The sequence below is a fragment of the Rhipicephalus microplus genome, chromosome 2 (assembly GCF_043290135.1).
Source record: "Rhipicephalus microplus isolate Deutch F79 chromosome 2, USDA_Rmic, whole genome shotgun sequence".
In the NCBI taxonomy this organism is placed as follows: Eukaryota; Metazoa; Arthropoda; class Arachnida; order Ixodida; family Ixodidae; genus Rhipicephalus; species Rhipicephalus microplus.
In genome coordinates, this window is record NC_134701.1 from 266884229 (window position 1) to 266905048 (window position 20820).

General features: G+C 46.9%; 1 protein-coding gene across 1 annotated transcript; it reads left to right on the forward strand.

The window, feature by feature from the left end:
* Positions 1-3314: 3314 nt before the first annotated feature.
* On the forward strand, positions 3315-19730 carry LOC119169238 (uncharacterized). Its single transcript, XM_037420351.2, has 5 exons — positions 3315-3333; positions 5159-5351; positions 17412-17599; positions 18094-18341; positions 18797-19730. The coding sequence occupies exons 1-5, from the start codon at positions 3315-3317 to the stop codon at positions 19019-19021; spliced, it is 873 nt and encodes a 290-aa protein (XP_037276248.2). The 3' UTR covers positions 19022-19730.
* Positions 19731-20820: the final 1090 nt, after the last annotated feature.

Below are 20820 nucleotides of genomic sequence, written 5' to 3' on the forward strand. Positions count from 1 at the left end.
TAGGCGACTATCTATACTGGCTGTTCGAATGAAGCACGCTTCAACTTATACCTATCAATCACCAAAGGGTTCCTCGGGGGTCCAGTTGGTACATGATACTGCAAGGAAACGGCGTAAAAAAACGGGTCTAAGAGGTGACACACAGCGCCTGTCTTGCATGTTAGCTCTATACTTAGTCCAGTTTTTTTTTTTTTGCGTTGTTCCCACGCAGTTTCGATTACCAAACGTTTCCGCGGGGCTCAGAAACCGCGGTCGCTAAACATTGCGTCTCCCGAGGAGCTCCCGCGTTAAGGCCACTAATTGACACGCGTCACTGGCAGAGCTAAACCAGGAAAAACCAGGACAAAAAACAACAAGACAGCCGCACATTTTTTTTTTTTTTAAGTGCTCCCGCGAATGTCGAGTAGAAGAGTGCCGCTCCGTCGCGAAACGGAAAAGGCACGCGAAGAACTCGGTCAGGTGGCCCGGTATGCGTCGGTTGCATTCCTGCGCAAAAACCGCGCGCTCTGCCAATTTAGAATGTACTAGAGTGAAGTCTCTACGAGGCATGTTCGCTTTGCCGCCGAACCCTGCAGCTGCTGGGCGTACCCGCGCCCTCCGTCTATTGCACGCGCCAGCCGAAAATTCCACCGCTCCACAGCGGCGCGGTAAGCGTACCCCTGTGTCTGCGGACACCTTTCTGGTTTCGCGTAGCTCCTCATGTTCCTCCCCTTACCGACCCACTTCCCAACACGCACAAACATGCACCTTCGTCCTCCTCCTCCCCCTCTTCACGCCCACCGCAACAACTTCTTTCCGGGCTTCTTCCCGAGCACGCTCTAACAGCCGAGCAATTACGGCGTTGGCACGCTAAACGTGCATGCATCGTAGCACGAGCCCTAAACTAAGTTTTTGTCTTACATGCTAGGCGGCTAACGAAATGTAGCTTACAGCTGTTCCCCGCGTATATTTAGTCATTCTGGCAGCACGCCAGAAATAAGCGGCGAGAAATTACTCTCGAACATGTTTTCACGCGGAGCGTGGGTTGAGGTTTATGCAAGTTACTTCTGTAAATAAACCTCTCTCTCTCAAGTTGCTTTTCTATTTATTTCTCTTTTACTTTTCGAGACTCACACTTGTGCTGAGCCAACTGGCTGCTCAACAGCAGGGAGAAGTGTTTCCAGAATTTTTATACTTAAAGTAGACATATAATATACAAATAGAGGGAAACAAACGTAATTTTAATAACATGTTATTTCCTCTCTGTTTCTCTTTCTCCACCTTAATCCAACACGACCTGTGTGCTGAAATCTGCAAATGCCATTGGTATTCAGTTAAAACCCTCTTTTACACATTTCGCGGTGGCTAAGAGGCCCTATGGACCCCGCCATGGTGGTCTATAGTGGCTAAGGCACTTGACGGCTGACCCGCAGGTCGCAGGATCGAATCCCGGCCACGGCGGTCGCATTTTTAATGGAGGCGAAAATTCTTGAGGACTATGTGCTTATATTTTGGTGCACGTTAACGAACCCCAGGTGGTCGAAATTTCCGGAGCCTTCCTCTACGGCGTCTCTCATATTAATACGGTGGTTTTGGGACATTAAACTTCAATAAATAAAAAAGAGGCTTTATGATAAATTTCACGTTTTACGGCGTAATTCTCACTCATACAAATCAGCACTTGCACCCTTTTCCTTCTCCGCACCCGCGTCGGAAGAGAGTATACAAAGCATGCATACACGTACACCCACGAAGAATGCTGCTGTCGCCTTGACAGAGAAGACAAGAGCGCACCTGGACGCAGCCTTGTCCGACCACGTTTCCGCGTTTACGAATATTCATCCTTTCGGGCATTCATCTTCTCTTGCCTTTCTACCCTTCGTTCGACAGAGAACTGTTGTTATCTAAACTTACTGCGCATGCAAAAATAAGGAAGAAGGGAAACGGCATAGAGCTTTCCAAGTCTTGACCGCGCAACCAGAGCATCCTCCATGTTTGTGAGTTCGAGAAGTCAAAATATTTTGTTGGATTTGTTACACACGCCATACTGATATCAAGAGATTCTCGGTTTTGTGCGCATTGTTGTGGAGCAACGATATATGGATGTATAAAGTAAGTGTATATGCTACCTTTGAAAGTTGCATATACAGTAACTCTATGCATGCCAGTGGCGTAGCCACGGGGTGGCAAACCTGGCCCGTGCCCCCAGCCCGCCGAATTTTTTCCCCACCATGGCATACAGAGAAAACAGTGACCACTTCAAAAAGGTGCCCCCGCCACCGAAATCAAGATAATGACCCCCCCCCCCCCCCCACTTGGAGGGGGCTACATTACCTTGATTTCGGGGGCGGGGGTGGGGGCACCAATAGAAACAAATTTGTGACTACGCACATGATGCATGCTCATGTTTGGCTTCTCCAACTCAAAATAGACATTTTGTTTTGTGTGCGCTCTATCCCGCCTCCCTTCTTCCTTCTTTGTGTTTGCGTGACAAGTCTATACCTCTCAGTATGAACCAACTAGACAAAAAAAAAAGAAGTCTAGCTGCCACCATTCTTAGATGACCAATTGAACCATCTTACACCGCCGTACTTTTATGGTGTTTCCTCTATTTCACCCTTAGAATCCTTATTACGAGAGAAAAAAAGTGCCCAAACTTCGTCATCTTTATATTTACTTTTACTTTTTTTTTTCAAGTAAGAAAGCATGCCTCAGTCCGTGCTTGATGCAGTCACCGGCATGAACCGAGCATGCACACCCACATTCGCGACTCCATGGTACGTGGTCCTCCCGCACCGTCAAGCCTGTCACCGGGAGAACAGCGTCCTATAGTATTGTAAACACACTATATATACCTACGCGGCAGAGGGTCCACCTGTGTGTTTCCTATACGCATCCTGCGCACGTATATAGTGCGATATACAGCGCGCCTCCATCCGCCGCTTTCACCCGAATGGTCATTCACTGCATTGCGGCGGCACGCCTGTTTTCCAGCGCGTATTCCGCATCGCAACGTATATGCTCGCCTGTTTTCTTTTCGAACCGTATACAGAAGGTCGAGAATACGACAGTTGATGTACACTTGGACTGAGTTGTTCTCTTTTCTAGCTGCGTGTCTACCCTCTAGCGAAAATGCTATGCAGCTCGACGAACGTGACCGCGTGACCAGGCACGTTCGCTGTGTTGCCGCTCCACTCCCTATTGTAGCCCTACCAGCCTTGTATGTTTAGATCGATAGCCTTGTTTACACAGCGGAAATGTTTGGCCCTGAATCACGAGCCGATTTGGTAGAGTTTGCAGAGACATTTAGGTTTACGTCATTTCTACGTTGACCCATGCATGCCTGCTCGTACAGTGAGTAGCCTTTTGGTCTTGTCAAGTGCTGTTAAGTAATAAACTTGGAAAGAGTTTACTGCTGGGCGAGTGGGTGTTTTGGTATAGAAACCATCGTGAGTAGAGCAACTATAGACAGGACACACAGGGAGGAACAGATGGGCACAAGTGCCCGCTAACAATTGATGTTATTGAAGGTATCTGCCTTCAATAAAATCAATAGCACCCTCTAGTTTATTGAATAGTACAGCTAGACTAGCCTCGCTAGAAAGTGTTCTTACATTGAACGTAGCCAAGTTCTGATTCCAACGGCGGTCTGTCCGAACCCAGATATTTTTGGCACCCTCCGCTGCGTCACAGGTCTGACCGCTGCCTTGGACAGTAGCTTCGCAGCCACTGGGGAGTGAGGGCCAAGGGTTATTTGGTACGTTCATAAAGGAGGTAGTGGCCAAGTACTCCACCAGGGTGGCTAATCCTGCTTTGGTGAGAGAGTGCATTACTCGCATGTAGTCACCAGTGAGGGTACACCCCAAGAATTTTTTTTCTTTTTTTCTTACTTTCAACGATTCCTTCATCACGCGTTTTAAATAAATATACGATTGGAAATGGTCCGGCATCTGCATTCGAACCGAACTTTGTCAGTGGATGCTAGGCTTCGGCGCTAGCTCTAATTGAGGGGTTCTGTAGCACTTCTTTAGCACTGTAGAATACCACCTGACCGCCTATCAGCTCCTAACTTCACATGAATCATAGCTCGCCTGGCCTTTTATTAACTGTTTGAAAGTCGATTTTCTATTAAAAAAAAAAACACCCCGCGCGGTTTCGAACTGACCTTGCGAGCTCAAACCGGCTTACGGCCTTGGATGACCCTCCTTCTCACGCGTTTATGCTCTCCTAACTTTTCCCGCCTCGCTGAATTTCGACATCGTTGGCTTCAAAGTGTCCGCAATGTCGAAGCAATACTTCGACATTGCGGAAACGTCAAAATAGCAGTTGCGCTCCTATTTTGACGTTTCCTCTGAACTAACGAGTTGCGCGCTCCATTTGTGCGAACTGATCGGCTACGTCTACGCGATTGTTACGTTGAGCGTTTACGTCGCGGGTGGTTGGAGTGCATGAAAAGTAAACGCGAAAAGTTCCTAACGGCTGAGGAATAGACTGGCGCTGCCTTTAAGGCTGTATTCTATTTTGTTGGCGTTTTGTAGTAGCAATTAAAGCTCCGGAAAATAGATATAATAGAATACAGTGTTCCTCAGTTGGAAGTCAGGTATACCTACCAGTAATTACATCTACGGCCAGCCTAATAACGTAGAATATAGTGGATGAAACGGTAAGGAGCGAATTAATTCTACTTCTAGAGAGCGGCGAAAGGCAAGAAACTTCGTTCGACAGTAATGACGTGTTTGCATCACTTACTGCACAGCTTCAGCTTGAATTGATAGATCCCGACGACTCTCAGCACCACACACATGGACAGCGATAAGTCAGTGCGACACGTTCAGCTCGCGGTGAAAAATAAGGAGGACGATATTCGCAAGATCGATTGATCGTTCAGTAGATTGATTGATTGACTGGCCGAGTGATTGGTTGATTGATTGATTGACTGGCCGAGTGATTGGTTGATTGATTGATTGACTGGCCAAGTGATTGGTTGATTGATTGATTGATTGATTGATTGATTTGGTCAGGATCGTTTGGTTGTCTCGCCAATTGGCTTTTCGCGGTTTAGTTTAAAGCTACTTCGTCCACTTTGAGTTACGTAACTACCAGTCAATAAGCAACCGTATACCTATAGTGCAGTGTTGTTTTTCATTCTTTGTCCTCATCTCTCTGCCTCTTCCCGCAGCCGCCCTGCAGAGGACAACGATCGCTGTGCGGCCGGAGGAGTCGGAGGAGGAGGAGCCGTGGGCCCCCGTGAGCGCCGTGCTGGTGCGCTGGAGTCCTCCCGCCGTGCTTGTGCGCTGGCGCTACAGGTACCCGGCTGCTGAAGAGGAAGACGCGCTACACTTCCGAGTCTTCTACCAGGAAGTGCACGACAAGTGAGGGAGGCTTATAAGCATATTGGTAGGAAGATTCAGGGGGCGAGTCCGTGGTAAATGGAAGATAAATGCAAGAGCACTACACATGAATACTACTCTTGATTACCTAAATAGCCAACATTAAATGACATTAACGGCAGTAAACATTTAGTCATCAATAGTCAAAAGCATAGTCAAAGCAGGTCAATAGCAGGCAGGTTTTAGACATGTGCTAGCCAGCATTATAGAGTGCTGGCATTGTGCGAATTAATTCCATGCGCTTCTCACAGGAGGTTTCAGAATAATGTTTAGACTCGTCTTCATTTGCCCTCTTAATATTGATGAATCGAAATGCCGTGACTCTATATGGAAGCTACTTATTCGGTCTTTCCTTATCTCGAGCAGTTATTATCCCATTCAGGTGCAAATTATGATTCACTGTCTAAAACTGTGTAAAATTCTCGCAACATAATTCCAAGGTAAGCCTAATCGATGTTGTAATACATCTCAACAAATATTATGAGGCAACCAATACGTTGTTCTGCGCAAATTTCCGTAACCAATAAAAATATTCTCATAATTATATACCTAATTTTTCTTAAATCAGATCCAATTCTTGCACCAGAAAAATCGAATACTCAGCTCCAGATGTATATACAGTTTGTATTTAATTGCATTCACTGCAAAAAAGGAACAATACTATTATTAACGTCGGTCTTCGATTTCACGTTGATGCGTTACTCAGTCGCTGTCCTGTGTGCATGGCATATATGCACCTAACCTGTAAAAATTTTTCCGATCCTTGCTTCGTTGGCACATTTGCTGTCTTGTATTGTGACCAACAGCACTCTGGCGAGCATCCTATTTGCTTTTTTTTTGTTCGAGGATTGTCCAATACGGTATCTTAAAATATTTGAAGACTAGGCAATCAACCATAAGAAGAAATATATATAGGGTGGTGTACAGACCACAGTTATGGTATTGACTTCAAGGGTCATATAACTAGCACACTTCTTGTGATACATGTTATCTTTGTCACACAAAGAGGAGTAGCTGGTACACAATAAAAGCACCTACTTTTCCTATTAACCGTATCAGTGAATAATAGTTTCCGCGAAACAGTTCAGTCTTTGAATAACAAAGAGCGGAGATAATATGTGAGTACTCATTTTAACATGAGTACTTACCACATCGTATCTCATCAAGACATCACAAAAGCCGTATCAAGACACAACGGACGACTCGGCGTTTGTGGTGTCATGATTTATTTTTCTTGTGTCCGTATTTGCACGTCCTGCAATCTATAATGAGAAAAGCCATGGCTTGAATAAGAAACCTTGTTAAAACCGCCCCAAATAATTTACGGCAACGCTCAGGCAAACTGTTCACGCGGCTAATACTTTTAAACCACGCAGAAGCTCCTATATCGCCAGCGCCTGCGTCGCTGGCGTGGCGTTAGCAGTCGCGTGTCGACACGTATTTAACTCGATCCGCGCACAAAACACGTCCTGTTGAAACCCGACCTCTATTCACCCGACTGGCCATGGCTTATCGGGGACTGCTTGAGATCCTGTAAACACGGCTACAAATTACCGATCCCCCTCGGGGTATATATTCGGAAGGACGTGGATCCCCCGCAGGGACTTGTTAGGAGGCCGAGTGACTCGTACATAAAATGCAGCTCGCGGAGCGTTCAGACGCAGCGGGAGAGTGTCAAAAGAAAGTTGGGTGTCCCAGTTAAGTTACTGCAAAAAGTTATGTGCAGGAAAAAAAAAAGAGCCTACAGTTCCTTGCTCCGGGCGATAATGAAGCGCTTTGTGTGGATCGCACAGCATGCGTCGCGAATGAGCCGGCGCCTTAATCTCTATTTTTTTTTCTTCCCGTTGTTCTGAGCTTTGTCCGGAGCAATCACAGCGAAATGCTGCCTGTCCGATTAGAAGCTTTTCGGCGGGAATTAAGGCGATCGGCGACTCTGTCAGAAGCCGAGTCCCTAAAGTCGCGGCAGCGTGGTGAGAACGAGTAAAAAAGTGGCTGAAAGTAAGAGGGAAACGAACTAAGTAGCCGCCCCCCAATGACGACTTTCTTGTCACTTAGATGACACTCTATATGTGTCGCTGAACAAAAACAAACACCCGACACTTCTCTTTATTTGTAGCCCCGCTCAAGGTCAGAATAACCTTTTTCTCTTGATAAGACTGCCAACATCATTTTGTGCGTAGGTTTACGAAAGTATGAAATACATCAGTCAGCTTAAGTTAAATCCAACCCATGGGCCATTCGTCCGCAGCCGTTATACGACGGGAGGTAGGTGTCCTTTAATGTAAATGAAGAGCTCATGTTGGGAAATGAGGGCTTGTTTCTAAGAGGAGAGAAAAGTTGGGTTGGTCTGAAAAAAAAAATATATATATATATATATATATATATATATATATATATATATATATATGGGCCCGCCTTCGTCAGTGGTGACACTGACGAAGGCTGGCCCAACAGCCGAAACGTATGTATTATATATTATTACGTGTGTTTTATGAATCGAAGTTTGTCGTGCCGGCACAGATATAGCCCTTGTGCTTCATGTTCCGTACGGTGTCATCTACAAAGTAGCAGCACGTTCAACATCACCAGAAAAATTCTCGACGTGATGTGTATTTTGTAACGCACACGGCAACAGTGAACATGAAAACAATAAAAAAACACAAGATGCTTTGTCCCAGTTTTGAAGCCACGAAATTTTTGACGGGCTTCGGGTGACACGTTTGGTGTTCTTGTGTGAATTTTCGCTGTGTTTGGAGAGATTGACTAAGCCCCCCAAAGTGGCAGAAAAAAAAATGTTCCCTGAAGAAAAGACGTCCCAAATTACTCGTGCAACTGTAGCATGTGAGTTGATCGCTTTCTAATCAGCTATCTACTGAAATCCTAAATATAATAGAAGTAGAAGTAGAAGCTAAAAAAAGGATACAAAGGTATTGGCGGTATATTCGTGTCCTGGAAAAGGCCAAGAAAAAAAAATAAAGGCTGTCAATTCCCAAGATGCAGCTCTATATATCGATAACACATCACAAATTGGTTGGTTGTGACCAAAGGGGTGGCACCGTGTTCCGGTCACTTTCGCGTTACCTGTAACGATGGCTTGGGAGACAGTCGAAGATGACATAAGGCGGTCTGCTACGCTTAGGCCATTGCGTCAATTTCGATAAAAAAATGCACGAAGGCGCCATTGCGGCCGGTATATACGATATGTCGGTACGCAGCGCGTTGTCACTACGCGCTTGTCAAAGTGTTCACGACAGGCATATTGCGTTTTTTTTTTTTTGTCTGGTCGTCGGTACCACATCTGAACAACACTGTATTGTCTAATGCCCAGTGACGGCGAAGAAACATTGAGAACAGCCCGTTTCATACGCCCAAGGTGTTAGGCATACTTACGACGTGAGATTTGATTGATTGATATGTGGGGCTCAACGTCCCAAAACCGCCATATGATTACGAGAGACGCCGTAGTGGAGGGCTCGGAAAGTTCGACTACCTAAGGCTCTTTAACGTGCACCCAAATCTGAGCACACGGGCCTACAACATTTCCGCCTCCATCTGAAATGCAGCTGCCACAGCCGGGATTCAATCCCGCGACCTGCGGGTCAGCAGCGCGAGTACCTTAGCCACTAGACTATCGCGGCGGAGACGACGTGAGATAACCAGGTCAATTCGGTATACAGACGACCAGGTCAATTCGGTATACAGACGAAGGTTGTCGGCGGAAGACATTTTTTGGTGTCCATGGCCTCGACGTGTCAATGGCCAACCAATAGAAATACGAGCACGACACTGCTCGACAGTTTCTCGGTGTTTATGCACCGCATATAACGTATACGGTGAAATCGATATGCTAACGCATCAGTGACGTATAACTAGCGGCACACGTTTTGCGGAACTTATAAAGACAAAAGGCTGGTGCGTTGTTATGAGTCTCAGTTTTACTTAAGAAAGCGAGGCGTCCGGAACTATACGCGTTTATGGTTGCTGTGACAACAACCCCCCCTCTCCCACCAACACACTGCTTTCTTGTCATTGAAATAACTTTTTCCTTTTGACCCAGTGAATACGCAGGGCAGACGCCGTGCTACCCGGCTAGAGCACTCATTATTATTATTATTATTATTATTATTATTATTATTATTATTATTATTATTATTATTATTATTATTATTATTATTATTATTATTATTATTATTATTATTATTATTAACGTGATAGCAACCACCCTTCTGAGCAGCTCCTCTTTGAGAGAAATGATAACTGTTGGGGGGGTTTTACGTCCCAAAACCAGGCTGCGACTATGAGAGGTGCCGCAGCGGATGGCTGCAGAAATTTCGACCATTTGGGGTTCTTTAACGCGCAAAATGCGGCCACCACGGCTGGGATTCGATCCCGCGACCAGCAGCTCAGCAGTCTGGCGCCATAACCACTAGAGCATCGCGGAAGGAGGTTCCGCTCCGAGAAAAAAAAAAAGGGAGTACAAATACACTTGAAAAACAAAACAGGCGCCTTTCTTTACTCTGACTTCATTACTTTTTCTAACGAACCTTTTCGGTTAATACCCAACAAATTCCACACCCGTGTGATTGTTTGCGCTGCTGTCTGAATTACGTACTACAAACTAGCTCATCAGTCTGTCCTCATCACATATTTATTTATTTATTTGGTTAGTTAGTTGATTAGTTAGTTAGCTTCAAAAAGTGGGTGTAGTTAGAGACGATTCTGTTCCTACGAGATGTAACATACTGAAGCCTCCCTTTGTGTAATATCTTGTCATCTTTCAGGGTAAACAAACGAAATTAAGTATTGTCAATAGCACATCGAAAACAGCACAAGCCAAAAGCAACTGAAGCAAGTGAACAACCCATCATAAGAGGAGTCGAGAGTCGCACGTGAGCTTAACAAGCAACCGAGCAAGCTCTTTCAGAGCACGTTTCGCAATACGGACGGAGACGGCAGCAATCGCCGGTCGGTGCAGCTTGTACACTGGGCCAGCAGCAAAGCTTTCTTCTCGAATCTAGACAGACTGCAGAAGACGGAACATTAACTACTGTGAGACTCACTGAATAAGGAAGAACCGTAAAAAGATATCCGAATGTCACCTTCGTCTGATGTTGTTGTCGCTTCAATGACTCGCTCATATACAGACATATGGGATTGGCTTCACTGTAGTCGATAAAATATGTCCGAAAATAACAAGAGAACGGAGCCTTTGGTGTGTGCTGCTGTTGATGCTACTGTCACTATCGCTCCGTATAGGCGTGAGTAAGGTTGTCTAATAGAGCAGGGAGCAGGGGAAGGAGGGCGAAGTTGCACTTTCTACCCCCCTCCCCTCTCACCACAGTCACCGAGGTTCTTACAATCAGAACCGAGTGCAAAAGCGAGGTAATAGGCCTCCCCCCCCCCCTCCTGGCCCCGTGCACACACCTACCATTGTTATAATTCTTGCTTTGTTGCCCTCACTGTCCTTGTTAAAAGCTATAAGCAGTAGCCCACAAAAGAATCCCAATCGGGAGGTCCCATTTACCGACTACCGCTCGGCTGAACATTTCCTTTAACTTTTCACGATCATTATTAATTTTGTTCAGCAATTAGGGCTTTCGCATTGTCGTTCTCCAGATCGTTCATTTAATGCCGCCTGGCGCGCTTCTGTTCCACATTTCTTGGTCACTCAGCCGGAGTGGCTTTTTTTTTTTCTCGGGATAAGGCGGCAAGCAATAAAGCGGCTCGAATAAAAGATTCAAGGGGCGCCGTATAGGCTTTCCCGTTTTCAGGCCGGAGCCAATTAGGACGCTCGCATCCAGTGGACGCACAGGGGAGAACAACCGCGCCAGGGGGATCACGTCTCCTGGGCGGCCGCCTACGCCGCCACCATCCCACAGGCTGTGACGCTTCTTCGTGGTAGGCGGCCGGAGAAACGTTTTCTGATGCCACGTCACGTTCATCGGGCGTATAGCGAGAGGTCCAGCGCAGTCCCGGCGGCGTTCAGAATTGTCGGCACAGAAGCGTTCAGCCATGGCACGAGCTGAGAAACCACGTGATGCGAAACGTTGTTTACGGCGTAGGAAGTAGCTTGGCAGCGCTGAGGCAATGTTGCTGCAGTGTGTATGTTGTGTGTACCACGTCTCAATCACTGTCAGTAAACTAATTTTTGCCATGGTCTCCGGGATACTGAGCAAGCACCAACTCCCCGTACGATATCGGAGGCAAAATTTATGGAAAAGCTATTTTCCCTATAATGCACCCAGGGTCAATGAAAGTGTAATTGGCGAACGCGAATTTTCGGCAGAGCTGTGTCAAACACGCAACGTGCTGGTGGGGACATGTTTTACTTATTTGAAGTAATGGTAGTAACAATCACTTTTCGTAGTCCCTGTGGTAGAACGTCATTGATTCCGCGACCATTTTGATTGATATGTAGGGTATAACGTCCCAAAGCCACCATATGATTATGAGAGACGCCGTAGTGGAGGGCTCCTGAAACTTCGACCACCTGAGCTTCGTTAATGTGCACCCAAATCTGAGCACACGGACCTGCAGCATTTCAGCCTCCATCGGAAATACAGCCGCCGCAGCCGGGATTCGATCCCGCGACCTGCGGGTCAGCAGCCGATCCACGACCATTTTCAGCAAATCAAATTAGCTCCTTCCATCGAGCATTGTATTCACGCTGATCTTCTGATGTTTAATTTCCGTCGTGTATTCACGGAAATCTTAAAGTGAACTGAATGAGTTGCTAGACGGTTCTCCCTTTTATATACGAAAGCGGGAAACGCGCACGGAGAAAAATATTGACCAAATGACGTCATTCTGCGTGAAATCCAAAGTGCAAATCACCTGTAACGTAATCTTTGCCAGGAACGCGTAGGAAGGTTTTCCTATTGTTCACAGGTGCCTTATCATCCATCACGAGGTTTCGATCCTCGTTTTGTTGTTTTCTTCATTACGGGCGAAGCTATTTAGTGTTTCGGTTTGTCGGTCTGCCATGTTGTCACGGCCCGTCATAAACTTCGTGTGCGCCACAAAAAAAAAAAATTAGATTAATCTCACGACTGACCACCAGTCTACTGAAATGAAGAAGGCAAAGTTAGCCCAGAAATATCCAACAGTGCATCAGAATTTAAATGCATTAATCAACAAAAGTTTGTTAAATTCCGTCGCAAAATTAATTTCTAATCCCAAGCTTTCTCCTGTAAAGCTTACTTCGTAGCATGTTATGATTTGTAAGACGAAGACAACTTACAAAAAGATCGCTACCAATACACAATAAAAGAAAAGCAAGAAGACGAACAATACGAGGACGAATAAGAACAAGAACAACACTAAAAAGAAAGATAAGAACGTAATGATAAGCTGAATTCCGACACAGTTTTCCAACGACGTTAATGAAGCTGAAACACCCATCCCTACAAGCTAGGTTTCAGGCCTGGCAGCACTAGTGAATCATCAAAGAAATCCCTCAAAACAACGGGGTAAATTACCTCTGTCAAGCCCTTCTATATACTCTTCTCTTCGTAGCCCGTCAGCAGCGATATTGCCGAGAGAAATACCGGAGCACACTGCATGCGTCGTCCCTACTACTACGTGGTTCTAAGAGAGAAAGGAAGAAAAAAGTGAGCCCCGTAACTGTCTGCTTCAGGGAGCGACACCTCAACAGTAGCTCACAAGGGATGAGGGTGAGGAGAGATTAAAAGGATAGGAATAAAGGTGTAGAGAGAGAGAGAAACAGTATGCCAGAGAGCGAGCGCGACGACATATCGAGGGGAGGGGATAGGAGAGATAGGAAAGATGGAAACATGGTCACAGGAGTCCGAGGACGGGGCACCACTTGCGAGAGCTCTTGTCGGCGTCAGTAGACAGCGTAGAAGACCAGTCGGTCAGAGCTGCACTGTCGTCGAAGGTCATCGGCGCAGGAGATGATGTAGGGCGAGCCCAGTCAGCCAGAGCTACACTGACGTCGGAGATCGCGAGGGCACAACTGGTCGGCAGGGAATCCCAGTTTTGAAACGAATACAGAGCTCTATGCTTGGTTGCAAAGAAAGGTATGACATTTGCATTCAGTTGTTAAAGGGCCCCTGCACAATCCAGAGGTAAAAATTTAGTAGTGGGGTTGCTGAAAAATTGAAAAAACGGAAGACCCTAAAGCCTTTTTTTATTTAGGAGTTGACCGCGATAGCAACCTCCTGCTTTAGTTTGTACTTCAAACATTTAGTGCATGAAACTTTTTCCAATTTTCTATGCTCACCCACTACGTGCCCTTAAGCGAATGGGCGCAGTAGCATGTGTGCCTTTTGTAGTGGGTAACTGGCTTTCAACCTCGGAGCCATTATAACGATCACATGTTCTGACGCCCGTTGGTAATGGACGCTTGTACCACGCATCATTACTGCGATATTTCATATTGCATTGTGAAGGATGCACATGCGTGTGTTTGTGAAGCATGAAGGCTACTTTCACTGCATTTCCCAGCAGAGGAAGTTCTTTTCACGGCTTTCAGAAGTAAAAAACAAACAAACAAACAAACATAGCTTGGCCTTCTGGTAGAATATCCGCCCGCCCCGCAAACGACCCGGGTTCGATCCCCACGTGAACCCAAACAACCCTGGCTCGGTCGCCACTCTGCTCCAGAATTCTTTATAATTCGTTTATGTTTACGTATTATATTTGCATCGTTCTCGATTTTTCGGTCACGCATACGATCATTTTTCTCTCACAACCAATGACGCCGACACCGTTATTTCTGCGAAACGAGCTCTTTAATGCTATCGCGTTAAAATCGGTTTACCCGAACTGCTTCGTCATATGCATGTAAGCGCAACTGCGTCAATGTGAGTCGTCCCAAATTCTGATCCAATCGGCTCGTTTCAAATTCTTCTGAACTAACATGCAAGTTCTCTCTCTCTTTTCTTTTTACCTTTCTATCGCTCATTTATTGAAGGGTAACAAATCGAGTTATGCGTCCCGTTTATTATTCTTGAATCTCAATTGCTCTTTCTATTCTACAAGTGCTGACGTGGTACGGACATACCATGGAGAGAAGAGACATGCAGGAGATGCTACAGGTCTGAAGAGCACGGACGTGATAGGTGGCGTGCGCACATGGAGATTTGGCATAGCGTGTTCGCGTATTGGCCTCTGCTTCAACGAGCAACTTCCCCGCTCTGACGTTACGAGGCTGTAGACATTGGGTGCATGACCCATGAAGTTATCTCTGTCACGCTACGTCCTGTGGCTGAAGAAAAGTCTTGCGTAACGCTGAAAGAGAAGGTGCGTGCTCTTTCTCTTTCATTATTGCTGATGTATCAGAGCGCCTTTCAGTGGAATTGTAATCTAATCTTTTGATTCCGAAAGTAACGCTATTGCAACGCAAAAAGAAAACAAACATCTCAGGAATGAATGCGGACATGCATCGTTCCTTTTAAGGAAACTCCCTCTAAATCTTACAGACTTGCGCAAAACTCTTTTCCATTGACCTTTTTCCCGGAGAGGATGGTCCCTCATTTCTGGACGGGAGTACAAAAGCTGATGTCACAGCTTCGGCCCTGCATTTCTGGGGGGTCACGCATGTTAACAACAGCCAAGATGGGCTTATGGCGGCGCCCGGAAAGCGGTCCTTGACAAGGTCTATAGAAAAGCAGTGAGAAGCCAGACTACTCAGCAAAGATCCAGATGTGCAAGTCAAGATAATGTGGTGGCCGCAGGCGGCCGTTAGGATATAACGACGTGTAGCCGCTTCCCTACAAGTGGGCACGCCTCCAATGGCATCCTATTTTAATTTACCATTCGGCGCACTTGGTCTTTCTGTTCCGACGTGGGAGCGGCCCGCAGCGTGCTGAAGCGCGTTGCCGAAAACTTTATAAGTCTATTCCTCCATTCATCCTTCCATTTGGCACACTCTCACAGAAACGGCGTTTCCATACCACGTATCTCACTCAACGTTACGTGCTTCAGTAGTCACAACACCTTTCAAGCTTTCTATCATGGTATACTACCAAAACGTGTCAAGTCCACCTTGATCGCTCTAGAGGAATGCGCCACCATGCGACGATCTCAAACATCTGTCTTTTTATCACATAACCACAGTACTAGTCCACGATACCACTACTTTCCATAAGCTCTGTGCACTTGCGACAAGCGTATATACTGAGTTCACAACGGGCCACTCTTGCAGCCTGTCCCACTCCAGCCTGGTTCTGATTTAACTTTCTTTACGGGCGAAGCTCCTTACGCCGTGGGTCGTATGTCCCGTCTCGTCGTAGTCGTCGTAGTAGTCAGTTGCATTGCATTCCATGTCAATAAAAGTGGTGTCACAGCATATCCAGGGAGTGATTGATGGTGAGTGAGGCGAACAGTCCATCCATTCGTCCGTGCTTCCATGTGTGCATGCGTGCGCCCGTCCATCCGTCTTCTCCAACAACAATAAAAGTTAATTTTTACACAACACACAGTGTTTCTCACGTCTTTAGCTTGATGATCGACTATAGGGGCCATTAACCATCCTGCGGAGAGCTTCACCCCACTCATCATCATTCACCTCTTGGATATGCTGTGATTTTTTTTTCGTTATTCGGGTATGTGGGTGAAAACTGCTAATAATGATATAGCATTCAAATGTACGTTTTCCTCCTTATTAAGACGAAAGCCTAAGAAGTTTCATCAAACGAGAAATTTGATCGTCGACGTCCCGCACTTTGTGGTGTCGGAGAAGAATGACGCAAAAAGAATCATCACGAGACGACGTCACCACGTGACGTCACAAATGCAAAAAGATGGGCCGATCACGGAGGCAATGCTAAACCGGGTGAGGTGCCTCAGATCTCGGAGAAAGTTCTAAATCACGTTTGGTGCAGAAAGCTTTCGGTGGGCGGCGGGGCAGCATCAATACATCGTCTGACAAAAAAAAAATGGCTTTCGTTTTAAAGTTGTCTTAAATGAATGCATATGGGACCCTGTCAGGTTTTTGTTTGTTTCCTTCACGGAATCTGTTCTGTAAAGCAACGAAGGAACTGGACTGGAAAAACAGCGCGTGTGCAGAACACCGAGTGTGTAATCTCTTTCGTGTCCGGTTCTTCTATAGCCTGGCGCAATAGGCTATATATGGTTAACCAACAATATCCCACTGTAAAGCTTCTCCATTGCCAACGAGCCAACAAAGGAAATCGAGCGAAAGAAATGGAGCGTTCACGCTGCTAAGCCAACAATTTCATCTCGGCACACGCAACTCAATACTGAACCAGCGGTGCGTGACCGTCCCCTCCGATGCATTTCCCATTCGTGCGTACGCGCAGACAAGCTAACACTGCGTTGGGAGCACGGTTATCGACCACGCAGCTCGTTTCGTGCTTGAATGCGCACGACGTCGTTGTCGCGGTCGCCGAGTGTGCTGGCTCAACACCACCTAGATAAGTCATTTAGGTGGTGTTGGCTGGCTCGACCATTTATCTTGAGGTGACGTAAAGAGCCGTCCGCTCGGATGGGCTCTTCGCTGATATGTCTCAGAAAACTTCGTGGTCAAAACATCTTCGGCATGCAAGAAGAGGTCGTTCGGGTCTTTCCCCATCACGACCAGAGGGCAACCTCCGTGAAAAAAAGGAGGCAGTGGTACAATAGGAAAGGAAAATTAAGGATGCTCACCGGGACAAGTACCTCTTTCACAATATCCTACACCGGAGAGTTAGGAGAAGGCGATTAAAAAGATAAAAAGGGACGAAACATTAATGCGGTTCCTTATGCAATCGCCTTAGACGACTCGAAGACTAAGGCCACCTTCTTTAAATCGATGTTTTTTTTTTCAGTGATAATATACAAGCTCCCCGCCACTGATGCTGTTCAGCTGACAAAGCAACGATGAATCGCTCCACCTCTCTGACTTGAAAACAAAAATGCAGTAATTTATGGACAGCAACGTACGACAGCACTTCCCCCAATCGATTATCGAAGTTGCTATGAACCTTGGACAGCAGCAATCGATAGTTGTGTGAACGCTGTTCTTAAAGAGTGATACTGTATACATACATAGTTTTTTATCTTTTTTCCTCAACGCAGATTATCGGCCCGGGTGGCGGTAGCCTCTGGCGAGCAGCGCAGCGTCCTGCTCGAGCGACTGCAACCGGAGGCGGAGTACGTGGTGCGCGTGTTCGCCTCGCCTAGCCTCGCCACGAGAGCCAACCGAACCACAGACGCGCCCGTCGGACTGGTGCGCTTCGTGGCGCCCGGAACTGCGGCCACCGCAAGTGCGTATACAGAGGCAGTGACTATAACGTATACATGACGCACAGCGACCAATTCACCACGGTTATCCTACTGAGATGCCTTGAATAGGTTATACGGCTAGGTATACTCAACACTAATATCCGTCAAGTCATGGCGTAGCGAACCTATTTGGATATCGGCACTTCGGAGGGTACATTTTGAAGCGCTTGTCACGGAAGCCAAATACACTGCAATTATTTACATTTGAGACAGTGCTTGCACTGGACTCTTAATGATTTGAAATCATTTGTGGCCATTTCAGGTAATCTGGTCAACTTATAAGTAGAGAAACATTGGTGTTCACCATGAGTAGATGTAGTCCTGCACAAATCCACCGGCAATGGTTCAGCCCGAGCATATCCTTTTCAAACGAGAGGATAAATACACTACAAATTTAGATGTGACACGTACACTGTTTCGCGTATCGCTAACTCTGCCAAGGAGGCTAAACGGGCATGGTCTGGCATTTGTGCAGCAGCAGCAGCCAATGGCAGCAGTAGCGGCAACAACAGCAGCAGCAGCGGAGGCTCCCGTAGCGGCCTGGTGTCGGCTCGGAGCGTGGTTGTTCGCGACGAGGAGATCGTGATAGTGGTGCTCGTGCTGAGCGTCTGGCTGGCCGTCATCCTGCTATTCTTCAACAAGTGGGGAAAGATCCGCATGTTGGAGCCATACCAGCCGCAGTACCACGAACAGTTGGAGCCGCCTTCGCCACCAGTGCTGCAGGTACCCTCTCTATCTATCTCTGTTACACACACGCACACACACACGTGCACGCACACACACACACACACACACGCACACACGCACGCACACACACGCACGCACACACACGCACACACACACACACACACGCACGTGTGCATGCGGGCATGTGTGTGTTTGCGTGCGTGTGTGTGTGCGCGTGCCTGTATGTGCCCGTGTGTGTGCGTGCGTGTGTGTGCGTGCGTGTGTGCGTGTGTGTGCGTGCACGTGTGTGTGTGCGTGTGTGTGTGCGTGTGTGTGAGAGAGAGAGAGACTGGCTATGTGTACATGCACACTGGCAGTTAGATAACGAACACAGCGTCACAGAGCTACTGACAAGCTTCCATAAGCCTCTCGAGGGACCATGTTGTGCGTAATATTTTCGCAGTGTTGTCCCCCATACGTTCACATACTGATACCCCAATCTGCGTGCGCAGGTGAAGAGCGCGGTGCTGGAGCGCGAGCTGCGCCGCCTGTCGTCCAACGCGAACGGCAGTGGCGCGGCCGCGCTGCACCGGCTCCATCGTCTGCGCCACAACTCGGTGTTCGTGGGCAGCCAAATACTGGTTCCGCTCTCCCGACGCACGAAGAGCGCCGAAGACATCAAATCCATGGTGCTGCAGATCGAGCATCAGCCCAGCACGCAGTCCACCGCACTATGAGACTCCGAGGGCCTACGCTACTGTCGTAGGCCGTCACACTGCTGCTACGACTGCTGCGTCGCCACGGAGGACGGTTCAATCGCTGCTGAGAGAAACCACTTTAAGGGCATGATGCCCGTCGTTCGGTGATGCGTGGCATCTAGCACTCACCAAGAGTGAAGGCCTGCTGCGGATGTTGGAAAGACGCGTTTCGAGTGCGTTTGTTCGGCACTGCGCGTATAACAGAGGAAGCTCCATTGTAAGATTGCTATGCGATCGGCAGAAGAGTACGTTTTGGATCGTGCGCGGATTGGCAGATGTGTGCGTGGAAGAGAGCTGCGTTTTAGAGTGTAGCGAAATGGTGTGCCGGTCTGTGTGTATACCGTCTAACGGCGTATGCGAAAGCGACCACAATTTCTCGCGTACCACTCCGATTAGCGAGAGTAAAGCAGTCGCGTTGTGCCAGTTGCAAGTTCAGTGGCCAAAGCAACCCTTTAGTGCGCGTGACAGTGCATCATTCGCGCTGCTCTTGGGAAGGGCCGGTCAACTACATGAATCGTTGATCAGCTGCGACTATATTAGGGGGCCAGTTTTGAGTACGTAATCGCTACAGCATTTCTAGATGGATTGTGTGTACAGGACCATAGAATGGTGTATAGACGACATTATATGCAACATGACGGAGAATCAAGAAGGCTATATGGTATGAAGGACGTTTCGCGAACGCTTACTTAGCAGTGTTCTTTGTGCGTGTATACACCGGAGCCTAAAAGTCATTGCTTCACGTGCTTATGGAGTGATAAGGTAGTGAATGTCTACACCGGAACCTAAAGGTCATTGCTTCGCGTCCTAATGGAGTGATAAGGCTGTCTCAGTCGAGGGTGACACATCAGTGGTCAGATATTTTTAATGACTCTTGCCATGACGTTAACCAAAGGCACTACGCGTATACGTATGCTGTTGCTTTTTTTTTTTTTTTGAAGGCTTTAGAAGCGCATGAAGAGCTTTGATAGCCAAATCAAAGCCTTCAAATGACTCGACTGTGCCACGGGAATGTCTGCTAAAAGCGCCCTGGGGCCACTTACAGCTACACCGTCCCATTTAGAGCACTTTCACGATGCACACTGCTCTCAAAGTAGCTCGACAGCGGATTTTCGAGGCAAACTGATTCTTGCAGCATATACTTATACACGTAACTTTCACTGCTACAGAATTACCACTCAGCGTACTTTTCTCCTTTATTTTTTCACGTTCTTAAAAAAAATTGTTAAATATACTACGGACGATATTTTAGGAAGGCGGTAAGTTACCAGGTGCCACAAATTTCAGGAGGAACGCAGTCTAGGATTGAACAAATTGACAAACTCGTAATCTTAACCGTTAGCTACGCGCCGACATTGCTCAGACTAAAGTGGTAAACATGTTCGACTGAATTCTGACCGGTTGAACTAAAACATATATCAAGGAGACAGGCCAAATATACCTCTTGCGGCAAAGACGATACCAAGGTGTGTGAGTGGGAGGTTAGATCAAACTTAGTAGTGTGGCACCAACGCTGAACTGGGGAGATAACGTCACTCAGACAGCTGTCCTTGTAGATTTTTTTTTCTGAAGGAAGACATCAGGCCACTAAAATGAATGTACTTAGATAAATTATAAATGTGCGAGTTAGAAGCTGCTTGATAAGCCTTTTTTTATTTCGACTTCAAATAAAAAAAAACAGACCTGAGTTCATCCGAAAAGCAGACCATTTTGCTAAAGTGCGAACTTGAAGACAGAAAGTTCCCATATCGAACTCAATCGCGTCTGCTTATTCATAT